The sequence below is a fragment of the Megachile rotundata genome, chromosome 1 (genome assembly GCF_050947335.1).
Source record: "Megachile rotundata isolate GNS110a chromosome 1, iyMegRotu1, whole genome shotgun sequence".
NCBI lineage: Eukaryota > Metazoa > Arthropoda > Insecta > Hymenoptera > Megachilidae > Megachile > Megachile rotundata.
In genome coordinates this window covers 4,849,488-4,873,783 of record NC_134983.1, presented here as the reverse complement: position 1 = coordinate 4,873,783, position 24,296 = coordinate 4,849,488, and the positions used below count along the sequence as shown (strand labels likewise).

The window sequence follows — 24,296 nt, the reverse complement described above, 5'->3', positions numbered from 1 at the left end:
CGCACGGATGCACGAACTCGAACAACCATTCATAAAATTACCATCTAGCGAAAACGGTCAAAGAGGAATCTCGTTCTTGAATGAATCGACGCTTCGATTTGTCACCGTGAGAGATCACTGAATCTGATCCGCTTATCGCTTTCCGAAAGTAATAAAACGAATCGTTACGAATATAAATGTACGATTACTAGTTACATTCGAAGATTTTGGTTGGTTGGAAAAAACTTTCCCAGGTCACGAATAAATTTCAATTTATTAACTGGATAATATTTAGTTATCACTGTGACTATTTGCTATAAAATGATCTGAAGTGGTTAGTTTCATACAAGCATGGGAATATTTGAAATAATGTTATCTGAAATTCTTAGAAATTAGTACAGATACTGCTGATTTAAACGTTATAATTCAAACTTACAGATTTACAGATTTAAAAATTTACAAATTTTCCAGTTCTTCAATATACAAATTTCAAATTATCTTATTTTCCCATTTTACAATTTATAGATTTACGTTTCAGATGTTCAATTTCGACATTCTTTAATTCTTCAATTTTTTAGTTCCACTATTCTTTAATTTTTCGATCCTTTGATTTTTCGATTCTTTGATTCTTCAATTCTTTAGTTCTTCGGTTCTTCAATTCTTCAATTCGACAGTTCCTCCATTTTTCTATTCTTCAATTGCTTACTTCTTCAATTCTTCCATTTTTCAATTCGTCAATTCGTCAATTCTTCAATTCGTTAATTTCTTAATTCATAAATTCCTCAACTCTACAATTTTTCCATTTTTCTATTCTTCAATTCCTCAACTCTACAATTTTTCCATTTTTCTATTCTTCAATTCCTTACTTCTTCAATTTTTCAATTTTTCAATTTACAAATGTACACATTTTTCCATGTTCAAATTTTTAATATTCCGATTTCCCAACTATCCAACTTACAGATTTTTCAATTCTGAAAGACGCACTATCAAACATTTACAGTGAGTCCCAAAACTATTCGTACCCTCACAACTTCCAACTATAAATGATTATTTCTATGTTTAACAAATCGAAACAAAAATGTTACTTATAGGGTAGGATAATGTATTTAATAAGCTTTTATTTTATACGAATTTTATTAGAGAATTAACAAATTAGTATTATATAAACGTGCCTTCTTACAAATAGGTGGAAAATCAATGAAGCAAAAGTATTCGTATATTATTCCACACGGTTAGTTTTGAAATAAAATTTATATTTATTGAAAGCTCATTAAATGTATTATCTTACCCAATCAATAAAATATTTGTTACGATGTGTTAAACATACAAATAATCATTTATAGTTGGAAGTTGTGAGGGTACGAATAGTTTTGGGACTCACTGTAGGTCTTTATTATTTCAAGTACATAATGTAAGATGTTTTCTAATTGTTATACTTACATATTGTAAATTTTTACAGTTTTCAAACGTACAATTTTCTAATTTTTTTAATTTTATGCGTACTACATTCCAAAATTTCAACTTTCCTAATCTTCACATTTATAACTTTTCAATTTTATAAGATTTTACATTTTAGATTGTCCAATTTTCAAGTTCTTGTAGCCTTTTTTAAACAATCTTATACAGAAACATTTTTAGATAAATAATTTTATAATCGAAATACACTCTTATGTGAACTTCAAGTCTTACTCAACCTAAACTACACAGTTTCATATAAATTAATTATTTTTAGTACTCATTTATTCTAAATTATGTATCACGCTATTGTTCGAACTGAAGAAAATAAATTTTAATCATAAAATTATGTACCTAGTTAGGTAATATTAAAATAAATTTGAAATTTAAAGAAGCATCAGCAGATTTCCACTAAAATTATAATGAATTTCAAATTACAATTACATTTTAGTCACTCCCACTATTCTTAACAATATCTTAAAAATATTGTCCCCACATCATGAAGTATCAACAAAATATGGACAATCATTGTTCATGAAAATTTTAAAATAATTTCACTTTAAAATTGAGAAAATCATAAAACAAAAGATTAAATCCTTACATGCAAAACATGCTTCACTTACTGATACTGTAAGCATGTTATTCTGATTCTAATGGTCTGTGTTTATAAAAAAAATTGAGAACTGATTCATTAAAATTGAAGAAAATGCTATCTCTCATTTCCCGCATTTTTTTCTTTGAAACTGCTCATTCATTACCCGCACATAAACACGCACATTCAAAAGTACCAAGTAAAATTTCATTCGAACAATTATTCACCACAGAAACCTAAATACAAAGGGTTAACGAAGAAATGATAAAAAAGGAAGAAGCCCGGAAACAGCGTTGACCCAATTGAGGAGGTGCAATAAAAATTGCAGCCGGTTGAACTTATCGGGATCGTATTCAGGTGCACGTAGCGTGTCGCAAACAAACCCATTATTTACAAATAATGTAAAATCTTGTTTTGCCCGATAACGAAAGTCGTTATGGGGAAAAATAGGTCGGGCTGAGATCCATTCCGAAGGACCACGAGAAAGAACTGGCCAAGACGAGCAACGTGTACGATAAAATACCGCGAATAGCGGATTGGAGTTCATCGGAGCTTGAATGCGGCACTGTTGAAATTATAATGTTACGTCACCAGGTGTCTCGAGGATTACCACTCGTGAACGGGTATTTTAAGATCTTATTTAACATCGTTCACACCCACCCCATAGTTCCCTTGATAACGTGAGAATTACCAGCTGCTCTATAGAGACAACGGTGCATAAACAGCTTGCTCTTTCCTCCTTCTCCATCCCTTCTGTTGTTCTTTTCTGCCTCAAAGATGGATATTCGATTTTCGCGCAATTTTTTTGCGCCGTAATTCCGTATTAACTCTCAAACCGCTCGAGATATACTTTATAGCTCGTTGTACGAAATTTAGGTCAAAACTCAACCAATATTGCGTAATGCTGTTCATAGATAGTACAATGTATTCTGCGGTAAAAGTTTGAAGATCTTTTGTTTACTCAATATATTGTATAATCGATATGATCGGTAAACGATCGATCTATCAAGCGACTGCGGGCTGCTTTAGGTAGATATCTTTGAAGTTCTTCGTTTTATATATTGTAGGCGGGCACTTAAGTAACAGTTTTTTACGATTAACCTATTTTTCAATCACTTTTTAAATGTATAGAAGAAAATATTTCATAAGAAAGTATGTTTATCGGTATATTTGACCCAAAAGCTTCTCTGTGATAAGTAGTGAAAGATCTATGACATTTTTTCGATGTTATCATCATTGTTACTTTTCTGACACATCAGGTCAAAAGTGATATTAACCTTTTAACCTACAAGTTTTTTAGCAGGTGCATCAATCAAAGCTGCCTAATCATTACGACAGCGTTATGGCAAATAAAGAATATTGACGTTTTAGGTATATTTTGGATTTAGCTATCTTTATACAAACTACAGTTGGTGTTATACTCAAAACTGGATCTTTATGCAAATACGATTTAGTTTTGTCACATTTGAACTGCAATGTGCATCACGAATCTAACTCGCAGTTATAGACCAAGGAATTAATCACTTTGTAGAAGATTAGAAAATACTTTTTCTAACACAGAATAGAATTTTTATAAGAAACAATGGAAAGAAACAATTAAATAAAAATATTATATTTTAAGCAACGATGGAAATAATATCTGTAAATTTAACCTTTTAGGTACGACGCGCCACTATAGTGGCTTTTGTGGATATCATCTTTCAGGACGACGCGCCACTATAGTGGCTTTCATAATTGTTGTACACTTCTTTTTTCTTTACATCGATTTACAACAGTGCAAATAAAACAATAGATAGACAAAATAGGCAGTCAGATATAAATTATTGCTTTTTCCTTAAATAAATATACCATTTGTTTTTTCTAACATGTCCTTATACATTGTTAGAGTCTCTAACCCCAAAATGCCACATGAAAATAGAAAACAAAGGGCAATTTCTGACAATTCAGAATCCGACTCGGAAATCGAAAATAAAATCAATAGAAATATGCAGGGTATGAAGAAGATAAAAAGAATAAGATACAGTGATCAAATACTTCATTTGAATGTTCTCGTGCATAGAACGGGATTGCCCGTCACACTTTGCAGTGTTATATCGATAATACATCGTTCACGTCAGACCCTGCCGTCCAGGGAAATACCCACACGCAGAATTCGGCCGTACCTAAAAGGTTAAATAAATAGAATGCAAAAAGTATTGAATGCAAACTATACATAATTTGTTGAAATTAACTGTGGGAACTTATGGAAATATTATTTAAGGACGTTCAAACAAGTGATTGGTTTAACTTCTCAGAGAAAGTGAACAATGATCATAATACTGGTGACAATCAAATTTTTTCATAGAGTGTTTTATTTGACATCCCAAAAAATTGCATCACGTAAAGAAAAACGAAAGTTAAAGTTTTGTACAGCGTTTAAAGTAAAAAATAGTTATTTCCAAATATCTCGTTAACTATAAATTTTACAGCAACAGAATTTATTATGAAATGTATAATTTAGGATATTTTCTATAAGAAGGGTTGCATGCCTTTTCTATGTAGAAATAATCACTATTCTGTACAATGGCTTACAAGTTTTCATGACAATAACCATACACTGCTGAACAATGCAAGCCAATTTTCCTGCAGTCGCGATTTAATCCACAATCTTGATTACTCACCCCTAGCCTTCGGGATTAAGTGTATAGCTTTCATCAATTGCAGATTTATATAATATTATCTCAGAAATGGTTACTGCTATGAGAAAAGCTTATGAAACCTTCTTTGTAGATTTCTTAAGTTATATAATTTCGTGAAGATGACAAATTTGAAATTTACAGACTTATACATTACGGAATTTGTCAATTTTAAAGTTAAAATTTAGTAAATTAAAAATTGCACACTTCCGAATTTTGGAATTCATGAATTTCAAATTTAGAAAATTTACAATTGCACATTTCTGAATTTTTAAATTTAAGGAATTTCAAATTTAGAAAATTAGAAAGTTAGGAATTTACGAAATTACAAATTTACGAATTTACAAGTATACAAATTTAGAAATTATAAATTTATTGACCAATTCTCATCTCGTTTTTAACCCCTTGCCTTATAATATCGTGTTGCACACGTAACGCACATAATTGTTGAAATGCGATAAATCTGACTTAAATTTTCACTATGATTGAATTTTAATTCCAACCCGTTCATCAAAGATCGCAATATTTAAAATATCCCTAACATTAGAACATTCTTTGTCTGTCTCAACATTACAACAATAATTAAATCTCTGTCTGAAACAATAAGCTATAAAATTGTAAGTTAAGGGGTTAAATAATAATAAAAAAACACACATTTAATCTAATTACATTTTTTAACATTTTGTATTATTTTAACATAAATTCATGTTGGTATCATATAAAATAAAACTAACGTACTTAAGTTTAATGTCTATTTGGATAGTCCATTTATTCACAGTTATATCATTTTTATTCGAAACTTAAAAATACTCGAAACTCGTTAAAAGTACATTTATTAAATTCTATTTAAAATTAAATAAATTATGTGTAGTACATCAATGAGTACAATAAGTTCATCTCGATCGCGTATAGGTTAAATTAGGTATGAAGTAATTCTTCCTCGATAAATCACCGTCTGATGACCGCTCGAATTTTTAATAAAAATTCTAACTTATTCCGCATAAAAATATATGAAAGTCTATTCTTTTTACCTTGTCTTAGACAGAAAAGTATACTCTTTGTAACAAGACCACAGTTTGCTCGAATAATTATTAACTTCGTTAAAAATTACTTGCCACGACATATCAGGCATCGATACGGAGCGTGTAATTTAAATCACGTCATTTTCGAAGAGTTGTATTTCTCACATCCCATTTTTACGAAGTACGTCACATATTATTATTCCAATTACGTGCCGTCAGAAGTGGAAAGCCTTCGAATCGAGGCTCTTCCTCGCGCACGGAACCGAGATGACAGAAAATGGACGAATCGAATCAACGAATCAAGAGTCGAAAGAGTTCAGGACCACTTTGAAGTGCATCGGCTACCTCTTCGGTCACTGGGAGTGCCAATTCTGATAGAAACGCCGGAAATTGCGTCACGGTGGCTAACGTTCTTCATGGTTTCTGCATATTAGTCTCTTCGCCCTCTCTCTCGCTGAATTCTCGTTCTTTTATTTTTCATTTCGATGCTCAACTAATTTCAAATATGAACAGTGATTTAATTGCAGTGTCCTTGCACAGTGATGATATTTCGACTCTCTTTTAAAACGTTTGAACGTGCAAATTTGAAAATTTGTAAATTCGACGTGCCCGAATTTTGTTGTGCAACGGTGACAGAGTACCATCATATTTTTATATAGGTGGACGAGTTCCATTTCATGTGACCTTCGGGTACTTTGTCACTATCAATACAATGAAATTCGGACACATCGAATTTACAAATTTTCAAATTTGCACGTTCAAACGTTTCAAAAGAACTCGAAATATCGTCGCTGTGCAACGAGCCATATAGCGAGAATCGATGATAGATTTGACGATTCTCCTGGCGAAACGTGTTAAAAAGAAAGTTCATATTCATTGATATAATTTATGGAAAAACTGAAATAAATATTACAGCTATTTTCTGGAGTCTTTGCTCAAGTCTTCATCTTCATTTCTTTCGCAATCTATAATGAAATCCTTTACCGAGGCGTTTCTCCTGTGTTATTCATAAAAATACCGCGGTAAAAATGAAAATTCATATATTCAAATTGATTCGCACGCGAAAGAGGTAAAGCACGGTCTCACTTCCGTCGTGAAGAACGGAATTGAAGTGGCGATGCAATCACGAGCCATGCCCATTACTCTGTAACTCTTTTCAGTCCGAGCAAATCAAACGTATTTAACAACAGAGCCGCAATTATCGTTGTTCATTGACAATGTCAATGGTTCTGTACGGTTGAAAGTTCCATTAACCTATCTCACTTTTTTCCCACCGTAAATTTCGCGAATCAATACGAAATGAAATTACACGCAGAAGCAAATTACGCGTATGAACTGATAATTTCATATTACAAATTGCAATATATCGAAGTAATATCGATGATTTCGTTATGAATTGTATCAACTTACGTATTACGATCATTTCGGAATATCTAACATAACCTATATTCATGTATCGTTTACACACGGTTAATTTAAAATGGAACTTTATGACTTAACAATATTTCATTATAAAATTAATCGTTCGCGTTTGTTATTATATAAAAGCGGTAATTTTATAATAATTCGGGAGATTTAATTTTATGGTATTAATGTAACATAACCTATATTCATGTATCGCTTAAACATGGGTAATTTTAAACAGAACTTCGTGATTTGGGAATTGGACATTTGCAAACTTGAAAATTTGAAAGTTTGGACGCTTGGAAACCGAATAATTTAGTAATTTAATAATTTAGGAATTTAATCATTTAGAAATTTAGAAACTTGGAAATTTGAATATTTAGAAGTGCAAAAGTTTAAAAATTTGAAAATTTAATAATTTGACTATTTGAAAATTTACAAATGTGTAAATAGGAAAATTTTATAATCCCAAAAGTGGTTATTTGTAAATTTTGAAGTTTAGAAATTTAGTTCTCTGAGAATTGATCATTTGTAAATTTAAAAGTACAGAAATTTATTAAGTTTCTAAATTTGTTAACTTAATAATTTGAAAGTGTAAAGATTATAAATTTTATAATTTGAAAATTCAACAATTCAGAAACTTACAAATCTACTATCTGAGAACAAAAATTATAAAAATTATCAAGTTTTCATTTTTCCCTTTATCCAAACGCCAACATTGCACCCGAATACACATCTCTACCCTTTATACGAAATGTTCCTTAACCCCTCTCTGATTTATACATCACGTCAACCCAAACTCTCTATTCACAATATCAAAACAAACATAGAAAGTAAAAATATCATTACTTTATAGTCACAAATCCTTAACTATACAAATTAGGCGAACTTCAAATTGAAATATATTAAAAACTCGATTAAGATTCATCACACTCTAACTGTGAATCACGAATCAGTCTCCTCAAAGACAAGGGGTTAAAGGACTCATTTTAGACACCTTTACCCTACCGTAAATTCATCCCCTCTGTCGTTTTTCTACGACGCAGTCCGCGGAGTTAATAGAGCCGGGTGCCCAAAAAGTTTAATCCGGCCATGGGGTAAGGATAGATTTGATCAAAAGGGGAAAGACTAACGAGGATGCCGATCTTCCTGTGACTCCTACGTAGCCGCACCTGCGACTTGTCTGCCACCATATTTTACACCCAAGTCATTTCCATCGCCGCGAGAAAGTTGGAGGTTTGCTTTCCAGCATTTCCCACCCCCTCGTTCCCGATTTCCGTCTACGATGCTCGCTCGCCCCGCGGCGACCGTAACCAACTCCTTTTGCAATAACTTTTAAAGGAGCCCGGAATTAATATATTTTTTCAGAGTGCAGGCTGGAATGGCTGGCCCGGTGCCGTGGTCGGGTATTGAACGCATAAATTACGCTGCTCGAGCCAAAGTGGCTGCGATTGAAGTGCTTTCTTGTCCCTCCTCTGCTTCGCAACCGCGTTTCCTCGTTTTTTCCTTCTTCGTCACCGGCTTTCCCTCTTTCTCCAACAAACCGACCACGAAGAATCTCGTTCCATCGACACCCACCCGTTCCGCTTCCTCGGGATCCAAACTCCTCGCGATGGAATTAGTTGGTAGTTGTGATTTAGTTTTGGGTTCGAATCAACCCTCCCAGTTCATTCGGTTCGCGCCACACGCTAAAACCCTTCCGCTTCTCGCCCCTTATTCGTCTACGAACCCCCTTTCACTGGAGAATTTCGATTTTCGTGACACCACCGTGATGGGGCTTTGAGTTCGATTATGGTGACATATAGCGTTGATGCTGAACGATTTTTTACTTAATAATATCCCTTATATGCATAAACATGGTATATCTTTTATTGCAATAAATTGTGAAATTACTAAGAAATGAATAAAAGTTGAAATAGTTCTTTTGTCTTTTTAAGTCATAAATCATTATAAAAATATCTGATAACACTAGGTTTACGGAGTACGTGAAAGTGACATATCATAGATTCCTTATTTTAAATAACAGAAATTCAGAATAACTTTTGTTAAGATGAAAAATGATTATATAAATTAATTTATGTTTCTCCCTTTCTTTATTCTTGTCCTTTATTTTTTGTCTTAAAGCTGATCATCGAAAGTCTATAAACCTAGTATTAATTCTGTGTCTGATTTACGTGCATTCATTTAAAGCGTATCAAAATTATTTCTTTCCGAAATTGGATCTTGAAACAGCAATTTCGAAAACTGTTATAGACAAATTTTTCTGAGACAACTTCTTGATCTAAAAGCTTCGAAAAAGTTCATCGCTGAACTGGTTAAGCAAACGGGTTTCTGAACTTGTTGAGATGAAAAGAGTTACTTAACGACAGTTTAATTTAAAACTGGTCAGACATTCAAGAAAGTTCAACCGTCGCAGAAATTCATTTTAATTTTCAAAAGGAATTATAGAAGATACGTGTCCGAGGGGACAGGGGATAATTAATTAATTAATTCAATTAATTATTTCCGAGGATCAACGATAAGCGGGGGTTTCATGTCATGAATGGAAAAGAATTTTTCACGCGATTGCATTAAGCCATGCTTCATAATGTCGTGTGCTGTTATACGAAATGGGAAAGGATCCAAGTTTCACCCTTTACTCCTCTTACCCTTTTCTTTGACCGTTTCAAAATAATTCTTTCTCACGAAATGCTCGAAATGACATCGAACCTTTTCCATTCTCTTCAACAATTTATAGCCTGCCCTCCTGATTACGCAGATGGCTTCGACTTCGATCGAATGTTTTTTTAATGAAATTATTTATGATCACCCGCGAACATTCCTCTTTCTTTGGAAGGATTTCCATGATTGCAGACCACTTTCATTGAATTTTATGACCCATTTGCGGCGGCCATAAAGGAAAATCGTGGAAAATCTGATGGTCTTAGGGAAATGTCTCCGTGGAACTAACACGAAGTTAAAAACTTAATTATGGAAATACTATAGTGGGTCATGAAAGTATTTGAATATCCTTTGAAACGGTGTAACTTTTTTAAAATTGAAGTAAAACGAGTTTTCTTTTAGCATCCCTTGCTTAGTATTGTATTAGAAAAATCAAGTTAGAAATGAAAATTTAGGCTTATTAAATAACTTCTACGTTTCGATTTCACTTTCGTTTATTCGGTACTGTTGTATATAAACAACTGTTCGCTCCGATCGCTCGACATAGAATGAATCTTCGCCGCTAGCTGCCTCGAAGGGTGCTCTCTACCCCTCGTCGCGCTATGGCCGGTTATCCTGTTGATAAACATTCCTCGGTACTGCCTACCGTCCTTATTCCAACAATTGGTTATTGGCATTTAAGGGATTTATCTTCTGAATTTTGCTAGCTTTGCTTAAATCCACAATTCCTTCCATTTTCAAATTTATAAATTTCTAAATCCAGTATTCCCCAAATTATAATTCATAAATTCTGAAATTGCCATTTTTCCAAATTTTCAGATTCACAAATTTGCAAATCCGCAATTTTCCAAATTTTCAAATTTTTAACTTGACAAATTCCTAAATTTTCAAATTCACAAATTCCCAAATTGGCAATTTTCTAAATTTTCAAATTTTTAACTTGACAATTTCCCCAATTTTCGAATTGCAAGCTTGAGAATTTTACCAATTTTCGAATTGCAAACTTGGCAATTTCACCAATTTCCAAATTTTCAATTTTGTCAACTTTTTGAATATACAAATTTCTTAATTATCAGATTTTCAAAATTCCTCTTTCTTAAATTCCTAAATCCCTAAATTCCTACATTGACAACAACTTTAATTTCAAAATTTATCCAAATTTCTCAAATTCCGCAATTTTTTCAAATTCATTAAATTTTTCAAATTCTTCAAAGACCTAAATTTTCAATTCCAGAAACACGTTACTTTTTAACTTGTCAAATTTCCAATTTCTTAGATGAACAATTTATAAATTTTCGAATATATTAAATTTCTCAAATTTCATAAATTTAACAGATTCTTCAAATTCTCAAAATATCCAAATTTCCTTCTCCATAAAAGCCTTATTTTCCAAATTTACAAATTCCCAATTTTCTGAATTAAAAATGTATTAATTCGTCAATTTCTCGAATTTCCCAAATTTTTGAAAATTTCATAAATATATAAAATTTTTCATATTCCTTAAATACCTCAAATTCTCTAAATTTCATAATTTCAACTCCATAAAATCGTTCCTTCTGAATTTTTCCAAATCACTTTTTTTTGACAACATAATTCTACAAATTTTCGATTAACAGTGTACCTCATTGTTACCACTATGAACCAGTTAGTACAATTAATTTATCTTCAGTTATAATTTCTTTATAATCAATTAGCATTACTCATATATGAACCAATTAACAACAGTGACAACAGATAGATCGTTATAAGTGAGTTACAAATTTGACATCTCTTTGACACAGAAAATTTCGACGCCAATATTGTTGTATGTGAGGATATCCGTGGTTGAAGTGACGTAATAAAATTATATCAAGAACGAGGATCATTTATTTAATAATACAATACAATATATGAATAATCTAATTAGGTGAAAAATAGCAAACAACCAACATTCGAAAAAAACATGCAAACGCGAGACGAAGTTTAATGATAATGTAAGAAGTATAATTTCAGTTAAAGGTTAAAGGTTAATACGTGTATCGTTTTATTATCAATAAATATTATCGTAACAAAAATTTAGCTAAAGATATGACTATTTCTCCAAAACTTCAAAAAGATCCAGTTTTAAGTTTGAAACTATTTTCTCGAGGAAGTATAAGGAACCTTGAGAACGCGGATAGAATTTATTTCAGCGTATGTCGGCGATACGAGTTTCTCGAATTGAAGAATTGATGGACAGCAAGCCATGGAACGAGAAATTGAAGGTTTATTTATCGCCCGGAGTTTTGATCGAATCTGCTTCTCGGCAGACATGAATGACTGATAGGAAATCCGAAAACTTCGAAACAATCTCCAGAGAAGATGTGTAGCCAAACGAATAGGAAGATAAATGAAATTTTGTCTGAATTTCGAAAAAAAATGTGGTGATAAACAGCTTCAAGGCTTTATGGCCCCGTATCGGTACTCGAATGAGTTGTCGGCATTTCTTTTTTAAATATTATACTACGCACTTCAATTTTTTACGTCGTCGTAAAAAATAATCGTGAATTTAATTAATAATGATGTTTGTTTACGTATTTTCGTTTCAGTCTGGGAGTTTATTGTGTTGTGGTCTTTTAATTATAAGTCTATCTGCAACTAGATTGCAGAATTAATTGATGATTTTATTTCTTTAATATTTTAGACTTCGTTCTTTAAACCAGTGATGAGTATGTACGCTAGTAAACAGATGGGTAGTCAGGTTAGAGTAGGTTAGTAATTGTAACATTTGGAAGTTTGCAGTTTTTATATTTCTGAACTGAAAAGTTCCTAAATTTTCGAATTTGAGGATTTGGACATTTGAAATTTGTATACGTTCAAATTCTTGGAGTTTTAAATTATGAAATTTATAAATTAAATAATAAATTATATTTGTAAATTTTCATATTTGCCATTACGCAAACTTTTACATTACTCAGTTTGAAAATTCAGGAATTTGCAATATTTATATTTTTACACTTTTAAATTTTTTATTGGTAATTTTTCAATCTTCTAAACATCCATTTGAGAAATTTTAATATTTTTATATTTCTGTGGGTATTTTTTAAGTACAAATTTTTACACTTCTAAATTACTAAATTTCTAAAATTCTATACTTGAATACTTGGGCGTTAGAAAATTCGAAATTTTTAATTTTTAGTTGTGAATTTGTAAATCTGTGAATTTGCGAATGTGTGAATTGGTAAATTGGTATATTTGTAAATTTCTGATTTTGTAAATTTGTAAATTTTGTAAATTTGTGAGTTTGTAAATTTGTAAATTTCTGATTTTGTAAATTTGTAGATTCGTAAATTTGTATATTTGCAAATTTGTAAGTGAATTTGTGAATTTATGAATTTGTAGATTTGTCAACTTGTAAATTTGTAAATAGAAAATTTCGAAATTGTCTACGAAATACCTAAATTTCTAAATTGGAAAAGATAAAAATTTCAGAACTATGAATTGAATATCTCTACGGATCTCTAACTCCTCGTCACTCCACACACCATGCATATATGTGTGTAAGCTGTTTAGCGAGCACTTGATCTGCTCATCATAATAAACCACTAACAGAATCATCCAGCATTTGTCAGCCGTGTCAATATGAACCTTTAAAATTTGGAGTATGAAACAGTGTATAACATTTACGTGGTGTAGCAATGACTAACATCAGATTAAGAATTTTTCCTAAAAATTTATTAAAAACAATTTTTTATTTTTAGATTTCAAGGTCAAAATACATATATTGAGTCTACGTTTTTAATAAGTGATATTTTATATATCTTTTATATGAAATTAAAAAACAGTTGTATTCAAAGTAGTAAATGTTAAAAAATCAGTATCTTTTAACTCATTTAAATTTTAATATAATAGTCTAAAAATTGTGCAAAATTCATTTTTCAAATCAATATTTTTGTCTTATATTAAAGATGTATTAAACCTATATCTTATATTATTATTAAGCTATATCTAAGTTTTTGCATCTTTAATTTGTTTTTTTGCTGAAAAATAAATGAACAATAATATAAATAAATATATGAATATACAATAATATACTAAAACAGAATATACAGAAATATACATGAAAGAAATATTATGAAATTTTCAAGTACTGATAAATCACGTTGACTATCTTAAAAAGATACAAGGAAATACAAACATGTTAAAATCCAATAAAATAAAGATAAATACTAGCAAATGTAATTATATTTTGCAATAAAAATTAATCTTAAGATTGCGCAACTTTTGCTCCCTATGTATTCACTTCTGATAGTATCCATAAAACGATAATCGTTCTTAATTCAACTTCCATATATAACGAAAACGGAACTTACAATTACGTTTCCTTCGTATTATAAAACGTTAACGTTGCCAGAGGCGCAAAATTACGTACAGAATAATATCCGTGCAATCTTCACGATCGTCTGTCTGATTTATCTCGTTTAAGCGTCAATTAGCGGCCACGTGAACTCGTACATAACTTACCAGTAGCAGTAACTGTTATTAATAACCAAAGTTTACGTGTTCCTCGTTTAAAACAAGTATCCATAAACAGTTCCAAAAAAACTCGAAAACACTCCATTAAAATTCATCACATAACCTTGTGAACCAAACAAATCAGCAGCAAAAGAAACATATCCAAAAGTCAAAAATCGACGGACACCAATTAGATTTTATTTATAATCTCGTTGTCGATCATTAATCGATATAGTTTGGACGATAATCGATGTGGGAGGATCGCGGAGGGGTTTTTCGGGAAGGATGCACCGGCCGTGGGTTGCACTGTGTCAATTATATTTTTAGCACTTTGCCATGTGATTCACCATGATCGGACAAAACGGTATTGCGAAGAGTGAAACAAGCAGAACGAACGAACCGCACATCGGAAACAGGAGGCGCGTGTACATCGAGTTCTCGGTAGACTCTGCAATGATGCCTCGTTTGTCAGTGACTCACTAAATGCACGATATATGCACGTTCGCATGTCCGTGCACGCAGTTTATCGTTGTGTAGGACGATACCGATACAAAGTGGACGAGATTCAAGCAAGTGTCTTGCCCGCATGCTGAACCACGCCATTCATTAACGAGATTCCCCCTTTACAATCATTTTGACCGCAACGTATTATCGGTAGATGATGTTTGCTTGCCTACTTTTTTCACCGTTTTTGATCTAACGATCGATGGTGAATCGTTTTCCTTTTATCGGTTCATTTCTCGCGATGGTTTTGTGGATCTAGGCGTTTTGTGTGGAGGCTGTTGGATGTACAGGGTGTTACAAAATTAGTACCCGCGATTAGGTTATTCTATGTTAAAAATTGAGTAGATGGGAAGGAATAATAGATTTTCGTATGAGGGTTCGTTTTCGAAAAAACTGAACTTGAACATTCTTTAACTCTAGATTTACGGACCACTTATATTTAAATTGAAACTAAATTATGAAAGTAAATAAATAGTGGATGATACATAAATTAGCTTATACATATAGAATGATTACTGTGCAATGATTCTTTAACTCGATGAAGGTTAAGATTTTGACAAAAGCTTCTTAAAATCTAATTCTTTTGTAAATGTAGTGTTAATGTTATTGTAAAGTACTACAAGACAAATGGTAATTTATACAGTGTTTTGGTATTTCAATAATTATTGGATGTTATATATTAATAAATGTAAGGAAAATGTTTAAATATGTATTCAGTCATTATTCCTTATGGTATTCTTAATATACGGATATATGGCGTGGAAAATTAATTGCAAGTATATAAATATATACTTGAGTAATAATATCAAATAGAACTTGCTAATAATAATATTTCTTCATTTATAATGTCCATTACATATTGAATTTATCAAATGAATGTTGAAATTGTCACTTTCGTTACAGAAAACAAACTCTGAATAGTTATGAAGTTCATAAATTCGTAACTTTTCAAATTTTCAGATTCTGTAGTTGTTAAATTTTCAAGTATTCAAATTAACAGGTACAAAGATTCTAAAATTTAACATATTAAGAGAAATTCCAAAATTTCTTAGATATAATCCAAATTTTCTCCTCCTCAAAGTTCCAAATGACTAAATCGCCAAATTCCTACATTCTCACTCACTCAAATGTTGAAATGTATTTAATATACTACCTACCGAGTCAATAGGTTTCATTCATATCTGTTACGTAATTGTATGATTGAATGAAATTGAAATTACTTCATTAGGAAATAGAAATTATTTTATTCTTTTTAGTGCATTTTGAAGTCGGCGTATTTTTTTTCTTCAAATTATTTTATTATAAATCTCCAAATTTCTACATGTTCACTCATCAAATTCCAAAGTTTAAAAATCCCCCAATTTCTATATTTCGATTCACTAAATTTCAAAATTTTGAAAATCCCATATTTCTGCATTTTCACTTTTCAAATTCCAAAATTATAAAATCTCCCAATTCTTAAATTTCCAATTTCCTAAATTCTAAACTATTCAAATTTCTAAATCCTATTCCATCACTTCCAATATCCCATATATCCAAATGATCAAATTCCCAAAATTATAAATTTAAAAATCTCCAAATTCTAATTTTGTAAATCCACAAATAACATAATAATCGTATCTGAGAGCCTAATAATTTATTATCAATTTATTTGTGATCATCAAATATGTTAAAAATTATGCAAATATTTGGAATAGATATTTGCTCCCAATTTTGTGTCGTATAATTGAATTATACCTTTTCTGTATCGAATAAAACATCATCGTCAAAAACGAAAATAAACGATGATTTCATTTTTAATCATTACCAATTAAAACGAAACAGTCGATTACGAATATCTTATCCGTCATTTGATTCGATTATAACCCCACATTATATCAAAGATAATTTATTGAAGATTGTTTTATCGCTCGGTTATCGCATGTTTTTGTCAACGATTGTAACGATGATCGATCGAAAAGGAGTACAATTTTCGTAAGAAAGGAACAAACAAGAACGAAGATCAATTTAGCGGGTACTATTTAATAAATCTTCGGATAGCGATCTGATGCAGTATGCATGTCACGAACGTGTATGTAACAGAACGAGACATCGTATGACGGCGACATGTTCGATATCTGAGCACGTCACATCACGTATATACGGCAGAAGATACGTCATACAAGTGTCATCCGCAGCGACCCAACCATCGGATGACGCGATGCTGACGATATTACTGTAATTCGTGTATCTAGGAAATTTTTCATGAATTAATTCACCGTTTCTCATACGTTAATTCCTGCACCAGTTACATAAACGATCACGCAATTGGGCTAACTTCTGAAATGGCCTACATTCAGAGATGCATCATATATACGGTGTTCACAGTGATTTCTGACAGACTTGTTATTGGTATGATGTTAGTATTCAAATTACTACAATTTTGCTTGGAGTAATAGATGGAGTATCGGTATATGGCCAAGGTTGAGGAGTTGCTATATAGGGCAGGTTGAGGTTAAAATGATGCTATGTGACTGAAAGAAATTGCAGAAAAATTTCAGGCGAAATTTGATCAAAGATCTATTTTTAGAGATGTTAGTTCATTAATTGTTGATCTGTTAACCTGACGATTTTTAAAATTTGAAAATAAAAATGTAAATTTGAAAATGTCAGATTCTTTGATTTGAAACTTTATTAATTTTCAATTTCTGAAAGTCACAATTTTTAAGCTTATGAATTCACATATCAGTTTAGAAATGTGTAATCTGAAAATGTTTGAATTTAATATTAGAAATATCAAATTTGTAAATTGCATATTCTTCAACTTATATCTTTCAAAATTATGGGTTTGAATATGTAGGAATTTATGAATTTCAAATATATGATGCTAAACATGCATGAATATGTAAATTTTAAATCTTTGAATTTTTTCAACTTCTAAGTGAAAAATTTTTAATATTTTGAAGTTACAAATGTAGAACTTTCAAATATTGAAGTTTGGATAGTTGCAAATTTACAAATTTAGTAACTTGACAGCTTGGAAATTTGAAAATTTGGAATTTATGGATTTGGAAATTTAGAAATTTGAAAATTTGGCAACTAGGAAATATAGAAATTTAGAAATTTGGAATTTCAACATTTGGAAATTTGGAATTTAGGAATTTAGGAATTTGGCAATTTGAAAATTTGGCAACTAGGAAATATAGAAATTTAGAAATTTGGAATTTCAACATTTGGAAATTTGGAATTTAGGAATTTAGAAATTTGGCAATTTGGAAATTTGGGAATTTGGAAATTTGGAAATTTAAAAATTTAGAAACTTGGAAGTTTAGGAATTTAAAAATTTAAAAATTTACAAATTTACAAATTTAAATGTGTAAATTGACATACCTTTAAATTTGGAAATTTTTGAATTTACGATGGCTAAATTCTACTATTGTACATACATTACATCATTAAATTGTTTTCTTAATATCCTTGACATTTTGCTGGCACATTCTTCAAATATCAATTATTATTTCATTTCAACATATTTTGTGAAATAACTATATTTCATCATAATACATATTTTACTCATACGTCACTACTTATCATACGTCTACTACACTGTAAGTGACATGTTCTAAATATTTAATATATTGTACGTTATTCACCAGCGTACAAATAATAACGGCGATATATTGAAATATATTGCAGTTCGATGCACCATATTATGTTAGATGACTTACAGTATTATTCTAGAAAATATAAGGTACAAATCGATAGTACATTATTTTGGTATCGTGTCAGTGAGACTTTCACAAATGAATGCAGACACCCCATATAAGGCGTGCAAATGGCATCATCGATGCTAATAAACAACTAAACGCCATGAACTATTGCTTCATATCTCATATTACTGCTGACCTAGTATCAGCAATACTGCGTTTGAACAATTGTTCTTTGAAGAGCTACTTGCAACAATATACAATTCAGTTAACTCGGAAGAGGAGCGCATTGTTACTGACGTGATAGACAAATGTAAGGTCATGTTGACACATAACGACATCAATGTAACATTTCAAAATTTCAAGTACATAAATATCCAATTGCTAAATTACTAAAATTTCAAATTTTCATATTTTAGATTTACAAGCGTTCAAATTACCAATTTCCCAATTTTCTAATATATTAAATTCCTAAAGTTCAAATTTCGAATCTTCTAATTTTCCAATTTTTAAATTTCCAAATCTCTAAATCTCCAAATCTTCAAGTCTCCAAATTTCTAAATTGCTGATTTCCTAAATTTCTAAATTCCAAATTTCCAAGTGTTCAAATTGTCGCATTTCCTAATTTTCAAGTCCTAGAGTCTCTAAATACTGAAATTCCCAAGTTCACAAGTTCCTAAATCCCCAAACAATAAAATTCCCAAGATCTCAATAAAATTTCAAGATCTCTGAATCTCCAAATACTGAAACTTCCCAACTTCCTACATTTCGAAGTCCCCAAACGCTAAAATTTCCCGAATTCTTAATTTTCCACATTACCAAACTCCCAAATCCTCATTTCCCTAAATCCCCAAATCCGAAATTTTCTTTAATCACTTTTAAACAAATAATTCTCACCATTCAAAATAACTAGATCATACAGAAAAATTCTCATTGAAATAATCTCACAAATTACCAAACATTATAAGAAAAACACGGATTCAAATTTCTAATATCCACTATAGTATTATATTAAACACAAATTTATTTGAATAACTTTCAGTTCTTCAAATGCCCTACTATTCGTAGGCAACGTGTATATTATATCTAGCAAGTAAATTCCAATTGAAGAATAAAAACTGAATATCTATTGAAACTACACATGACAAGTTCAAATACGTGAAGTGCGTAGAAGAAACATATGCATGTCTGTCGTGCCCAAGCTGTGCCTGTGCCTCGAGGAGGTCTTGTCACAAAGCAGCTGTCACGTCTCTTTTCGCCTGTAACCCTGAGGAAAGACTCTCCATGGGGTGCAGACAGCACAACCATAATTGGTAATGTCTTTTAAACATACCGCTAAAGTGAAATTCGTATAATTATAGCACCGCAAATACGTAATGGAATTATCTACCTGCACTATTTTACCTTTTGCGTAAATTAGCGGTTTTCGTTTGTATATTAATCTCGTATGGTTTATTAAATGCGTTAATATTGCAAGAGATTATGCAAGATTAATTTATAAAATATATTGGATAACGTGAACCTTTTTTTTAGTAGAGTAAGAATTTAAAAAATGAAGAAGGTAATTGTATTATATTTTACTAGTGACATTTTGTATTCTTTTTTACAAATGGCTTCTATGTTTAATATAATTGGAAATAAAATACAATAGCATTTAACATTTTTAATAAATGTTAGCATTGTAACTTGTTTATTGTAATATACATACAGGGTGTTACCTGTAACGCTACTCACGATTTTTCTCCCACTTGCAGCCACCTTACGAAAAAAAGTTTGGAACAATATTTGCAGAGTATGAAGTGCACAATAGATATTAGTAAAGCAAATTTTGAAAACAGTTTGTTCTCTTCGCAAAGTCAAGGTCACCTTGGGTTTTTTAAATAGGAACATACATTTTTTTTTATTCACAGCTTTAGAGGACATCGAGACGAATTCAAAACATATATTACATGATATTTTTATTAACATATTACTCGATTTACAGAAGTGGAAATGCGAAGTACTTAGCTTTTGACTTTGGTAGTGTAACCATTATTTGGTTCCAAAGAGATTACTGAATGTAAACACGCGACTAGAATGTAAGAAAAATACACTTTATTTAATTACATGTTCAAAATGTATGCCGCCTTCCATCGCGTAATATTCCGGTCTTTTACTTCGCACTTCCGCTTCTATAAATCGAGTAATATGTTAATAAAAATATCATGTAATATGTGTTTTGAATTCGTCTCGATGTCCTCTAATCGTCTTCCCATTTAAAAAACTCAAGGTGACCTTGACTTTGCGAAGAGAACAAGCTGTTTTCAAAATTTGCTTTACTAATATCTATTGTGCACTTCATACCCTGAAAATATTGTTCTAAACTTTTTTCGTAAGGTGGCTGCAAGTGGGAGAAAAATCGTGAGTAGCGTTACAGGTAACACCCTGTATATGAAAGTACAAATATAATTATTACCATATGCATGTGGCAACATTTTCGGTGGAAAACGCTTACACAATGCTCCTGAACATCGTTTCGATTAATGAAAAAACATACGAATATAGGGCGCTCGATCCCTATTCCTCGCGCAATTTACAAATGTGAGGAGGCAAACTTCCATCAAAAAATGACTAAGTAAACGATGAAGCATAAAGTAGATAAAGCGTAAATAATAAGTAATATAAAATAGTAAAACGTAAAACTACACAGTAGTATAGTATAGTAATATAAATAATAATACTAATATAGAAGGTGAAGCACCAAACCGGTCACCACAATAACTTGGTTGCTATTGTTGCTAGAAAAAATGCATCAGTCAGAAATTTATCGGATGATCAGTCCCTCGATACCAAATAATTTTTGCGTGATGCATTTTTTTTCTGTCAAGAAATCATGTTATTCAGTTATTCAAGTTATGGCGGTTTTAAGTGTCTTATTCTGTATACGATATTAATAATATAAAATAATAACCGTTCTAATTTACTACTTATATATAAAATAATAAAACGTAAAAAAGTTTTGCAATGCAAAATGAAAAGCATAGCATTCAATAATTTCAGTGTTAACTCGACTGAAAAAAAGAAAGTGCATACAATATAAAAATGCATGCATATTTGAACTAATATTAGCTCCGTTATAAAGCCGCATTGTAGATAATACAGAATATACAGAAATATGGAATACGCTGTGATGCGAACATCTGCTACTAAATAATCTACGAACAGGGGGTGATTATTAACCAAAGTTTACGGGATTTGCCAATCGATAACCACGTCTGTTAATGATGTCGTGGTCATAAATCGAAAAAATTGCAATTGATTTCTACGTAAACGAACCGTTCGTATTACGAAAATACGCGAACGACAAATATCTGTTTGATTTCGTGCGATTTATCATCGGTTAACTGCACGTGGCGACACTAATGCGAAGCTATAATGCGACATCGAATTACAAACGTTTGCCAAACAATATAATTGATTGCCTATCCTTTGATAACAAATCCGTTTTGAATTTGCCGGTGAAACTCATGATTCGAGATCGCTCGAAGCTCGCGTTAAATGAGAAACTCGATGATCATTAACTATAACGCAAATCATTCTCCAAAATACAAATTTCGTTGTCGTGTTTGATAATAATCATTTTTTTTAATAATAGATGCTGTTCGATGCATTTTGATTGAACTTTTCTTTCGTATTATACTTCTTACATTTTTTTAAAAAAGACGCTAATTATTTTAAGATTTTTTTGATTTAAAAGGATTTTTGTTTAGAGTAAACTTAGAAATTCAGAAATTTTTGTATGTTGTCGTATATGTATAACGTGATAGTATAATTGAGAGGTGATAATTACATATACCACGGTCGTTTCAAATAACAGCTTTAGCGCAATTTTTATAAAATTTATTTATCAAAAAATATGATATAAGTGGTGTCAAAATATTACATACATGTAACATCCTATTTCAACCATTCATCCACGTATATAAATGTACAGGTCAAACCGTACCAGATACGACTTTTTGTCAGAGAATCAAACTTTCTTAAAATGGGTCAAAACTCCCTGAAAAATTGTCAAAAGTGCCGAAAGGTGGTTAACAGAGAGTCTGAGGGGCGGAGAACTCCCAGCGAGCGAAGCGAGTTTTTTATTTGTACTCAGCACATTTAAAGTATCACACAGAATTTCTATAAATATTATATGATTCTTTTACTTATTCTATACTTTCTTTACTATGGTACATAACTTTTTCAATTCGATAAATCTGAAGATGTAAATTTATTTTTTTAACAACTTCATTAAAAAAAACTATTTGATTCAGAAAACAGTATTCTAAATTTTTACTTTAAACAATTTGGATATGTCAAATTTCCAGTTTGAAAAGTTTTAAAATTAAAAATTTTTGTCGGGAAAACATTAATACTCAATATTTTTATTTTGAAAAGCTCCTATATTTTAAAATTTGTATTTTGTAAAAATTTAATATGTAGAGTTTTCATTCCAAAAAGCTCATATTCCATTTTGAACAATTTCAATATTTAAAACCTTCATTCTAAAGAAGTTCAATCTTTAGAATTTTCACCTCTGAAAATTTTCGAACGTAATATTTTCATTTTAAATAGCCTTGCTATTTGAAATTTTTATATTACACTGTTTTAATATAAAAAACTTGTATTTTAGAAAGTTTTATACTTAAAATATTTATTTCAGAAAGCTTCAGTACTAAAAATTTAAATATTACAGATTTTTAGTTTAAAAAAGTAAATCGATAGAAGTGTCGGAAGGATGAAAATTTTTGATGTTGTGTTGTGATATTATCACAGGAATTAAGACAAATATTTTGTCCATGTAAAAATTTTTTGTCCGCATTTTGCTTTGGGTGACAGAAAATTGTTGACTTTTATTTCAATTTATTTTTTGGCTTATTTTCGTTTCTCATATTTTTCGGTTTGTTTTTTTTTTAATCGTCATTTTATTTTCTCTATTTGCCTTTACTTTCTTGTTAGCTTTTATTTATTTTTTAAGCAAAAATTGACAGTAATATGATACCCATCTATACAGATCAAATTAACCTCACATTTACGCGCGAAACACTGTTTTACATACTTATTATTTTTAAAAGCATGAACCTATAAAGTTGCAACTTGTAATTTTACATTCTTCCATCGAATATTCCAAACAAAAAAAAAATAAAAAAAAAACTGAAAACTTCAATGAAGAGTAAAAAATTAACTTTTCGTTCTCCAAAGTTGACGTTCACTTTAAAATTTACTAAAATTCTTAAGGTTTATTAAAATTTTTACGAAAAGCCCGTTCAAAAACTACGATAAGCTATCAAACGTTTGAATGTGTTCTTTCCTGTGTGATTGCAGTGCGATGCGGGTACTCCTCTCGAAACTTCCGAGACCATGGATAGTCGACGAGAAAAAGGATGATGGTTACACGGCCCTTCATCTGGCTGCCCTAAACAATCACGTGGAAGTTGCTGAGCAGCTGGCACGTGCTGGAAAAGCTGACCTGGATTTGCAAAACGTCAATTTGCAGACCGCACTGCATCTTGCTGTCGAGCGACAACACACACAAATCGTTCGCGTACGTATATTTCAACGGGAAAGAAATTCGCCTCTGACACGACATTCTACAAACGATTCATTAACATTTCCGATGTTCTACTTCCTTTTGAAAACATGTTGCAAATGTGAAACTCCTTTTTTCCCACGAAATGTCATGGAATCCAATAATACGATGTTTTGACTTCATTTAGCATCTCGGTTTCATTTGCGACGTTGTAAGACGAAGAAGATAAAAAATAGATCAAATATTCGAGATGTTTAACTTTGTCATTTGAAAATTCTCATATCCTCGTACTAT

At 31.1% G+C, this 24,296-nt stretch overlaps 1 protein-coding gene across 2 annotated transcripts in view; it reads left to right on the top strand.

Annotated features, from left to right (window-relative positions):
- The window catches only part of LOC100879051 (E3 ubiquitin-protein ligase MIB1-like), a 350,773-nt gene that overhangs the window by 317,332 nt on the left and 9,145 nt on the right, over nucleotides 1–24,296 (top strand). For both annotated transcript variants that reach the window (XM_076535848.1, XM_076535853.1), the window contains one exon: nucleotides 23,798–24,017. In XM_076535848.1, the coding sequence (XP_076391963.1) occupies nucleotides 23,802–24,017 (216 nt within the window). In that variant the 5' untranslated portion in view covers nucleotides 23,798–23,801. The remainder of the gene's footprint in view (nucleotides 1–23,797; nucleotides 24,018–24,296) is intronic.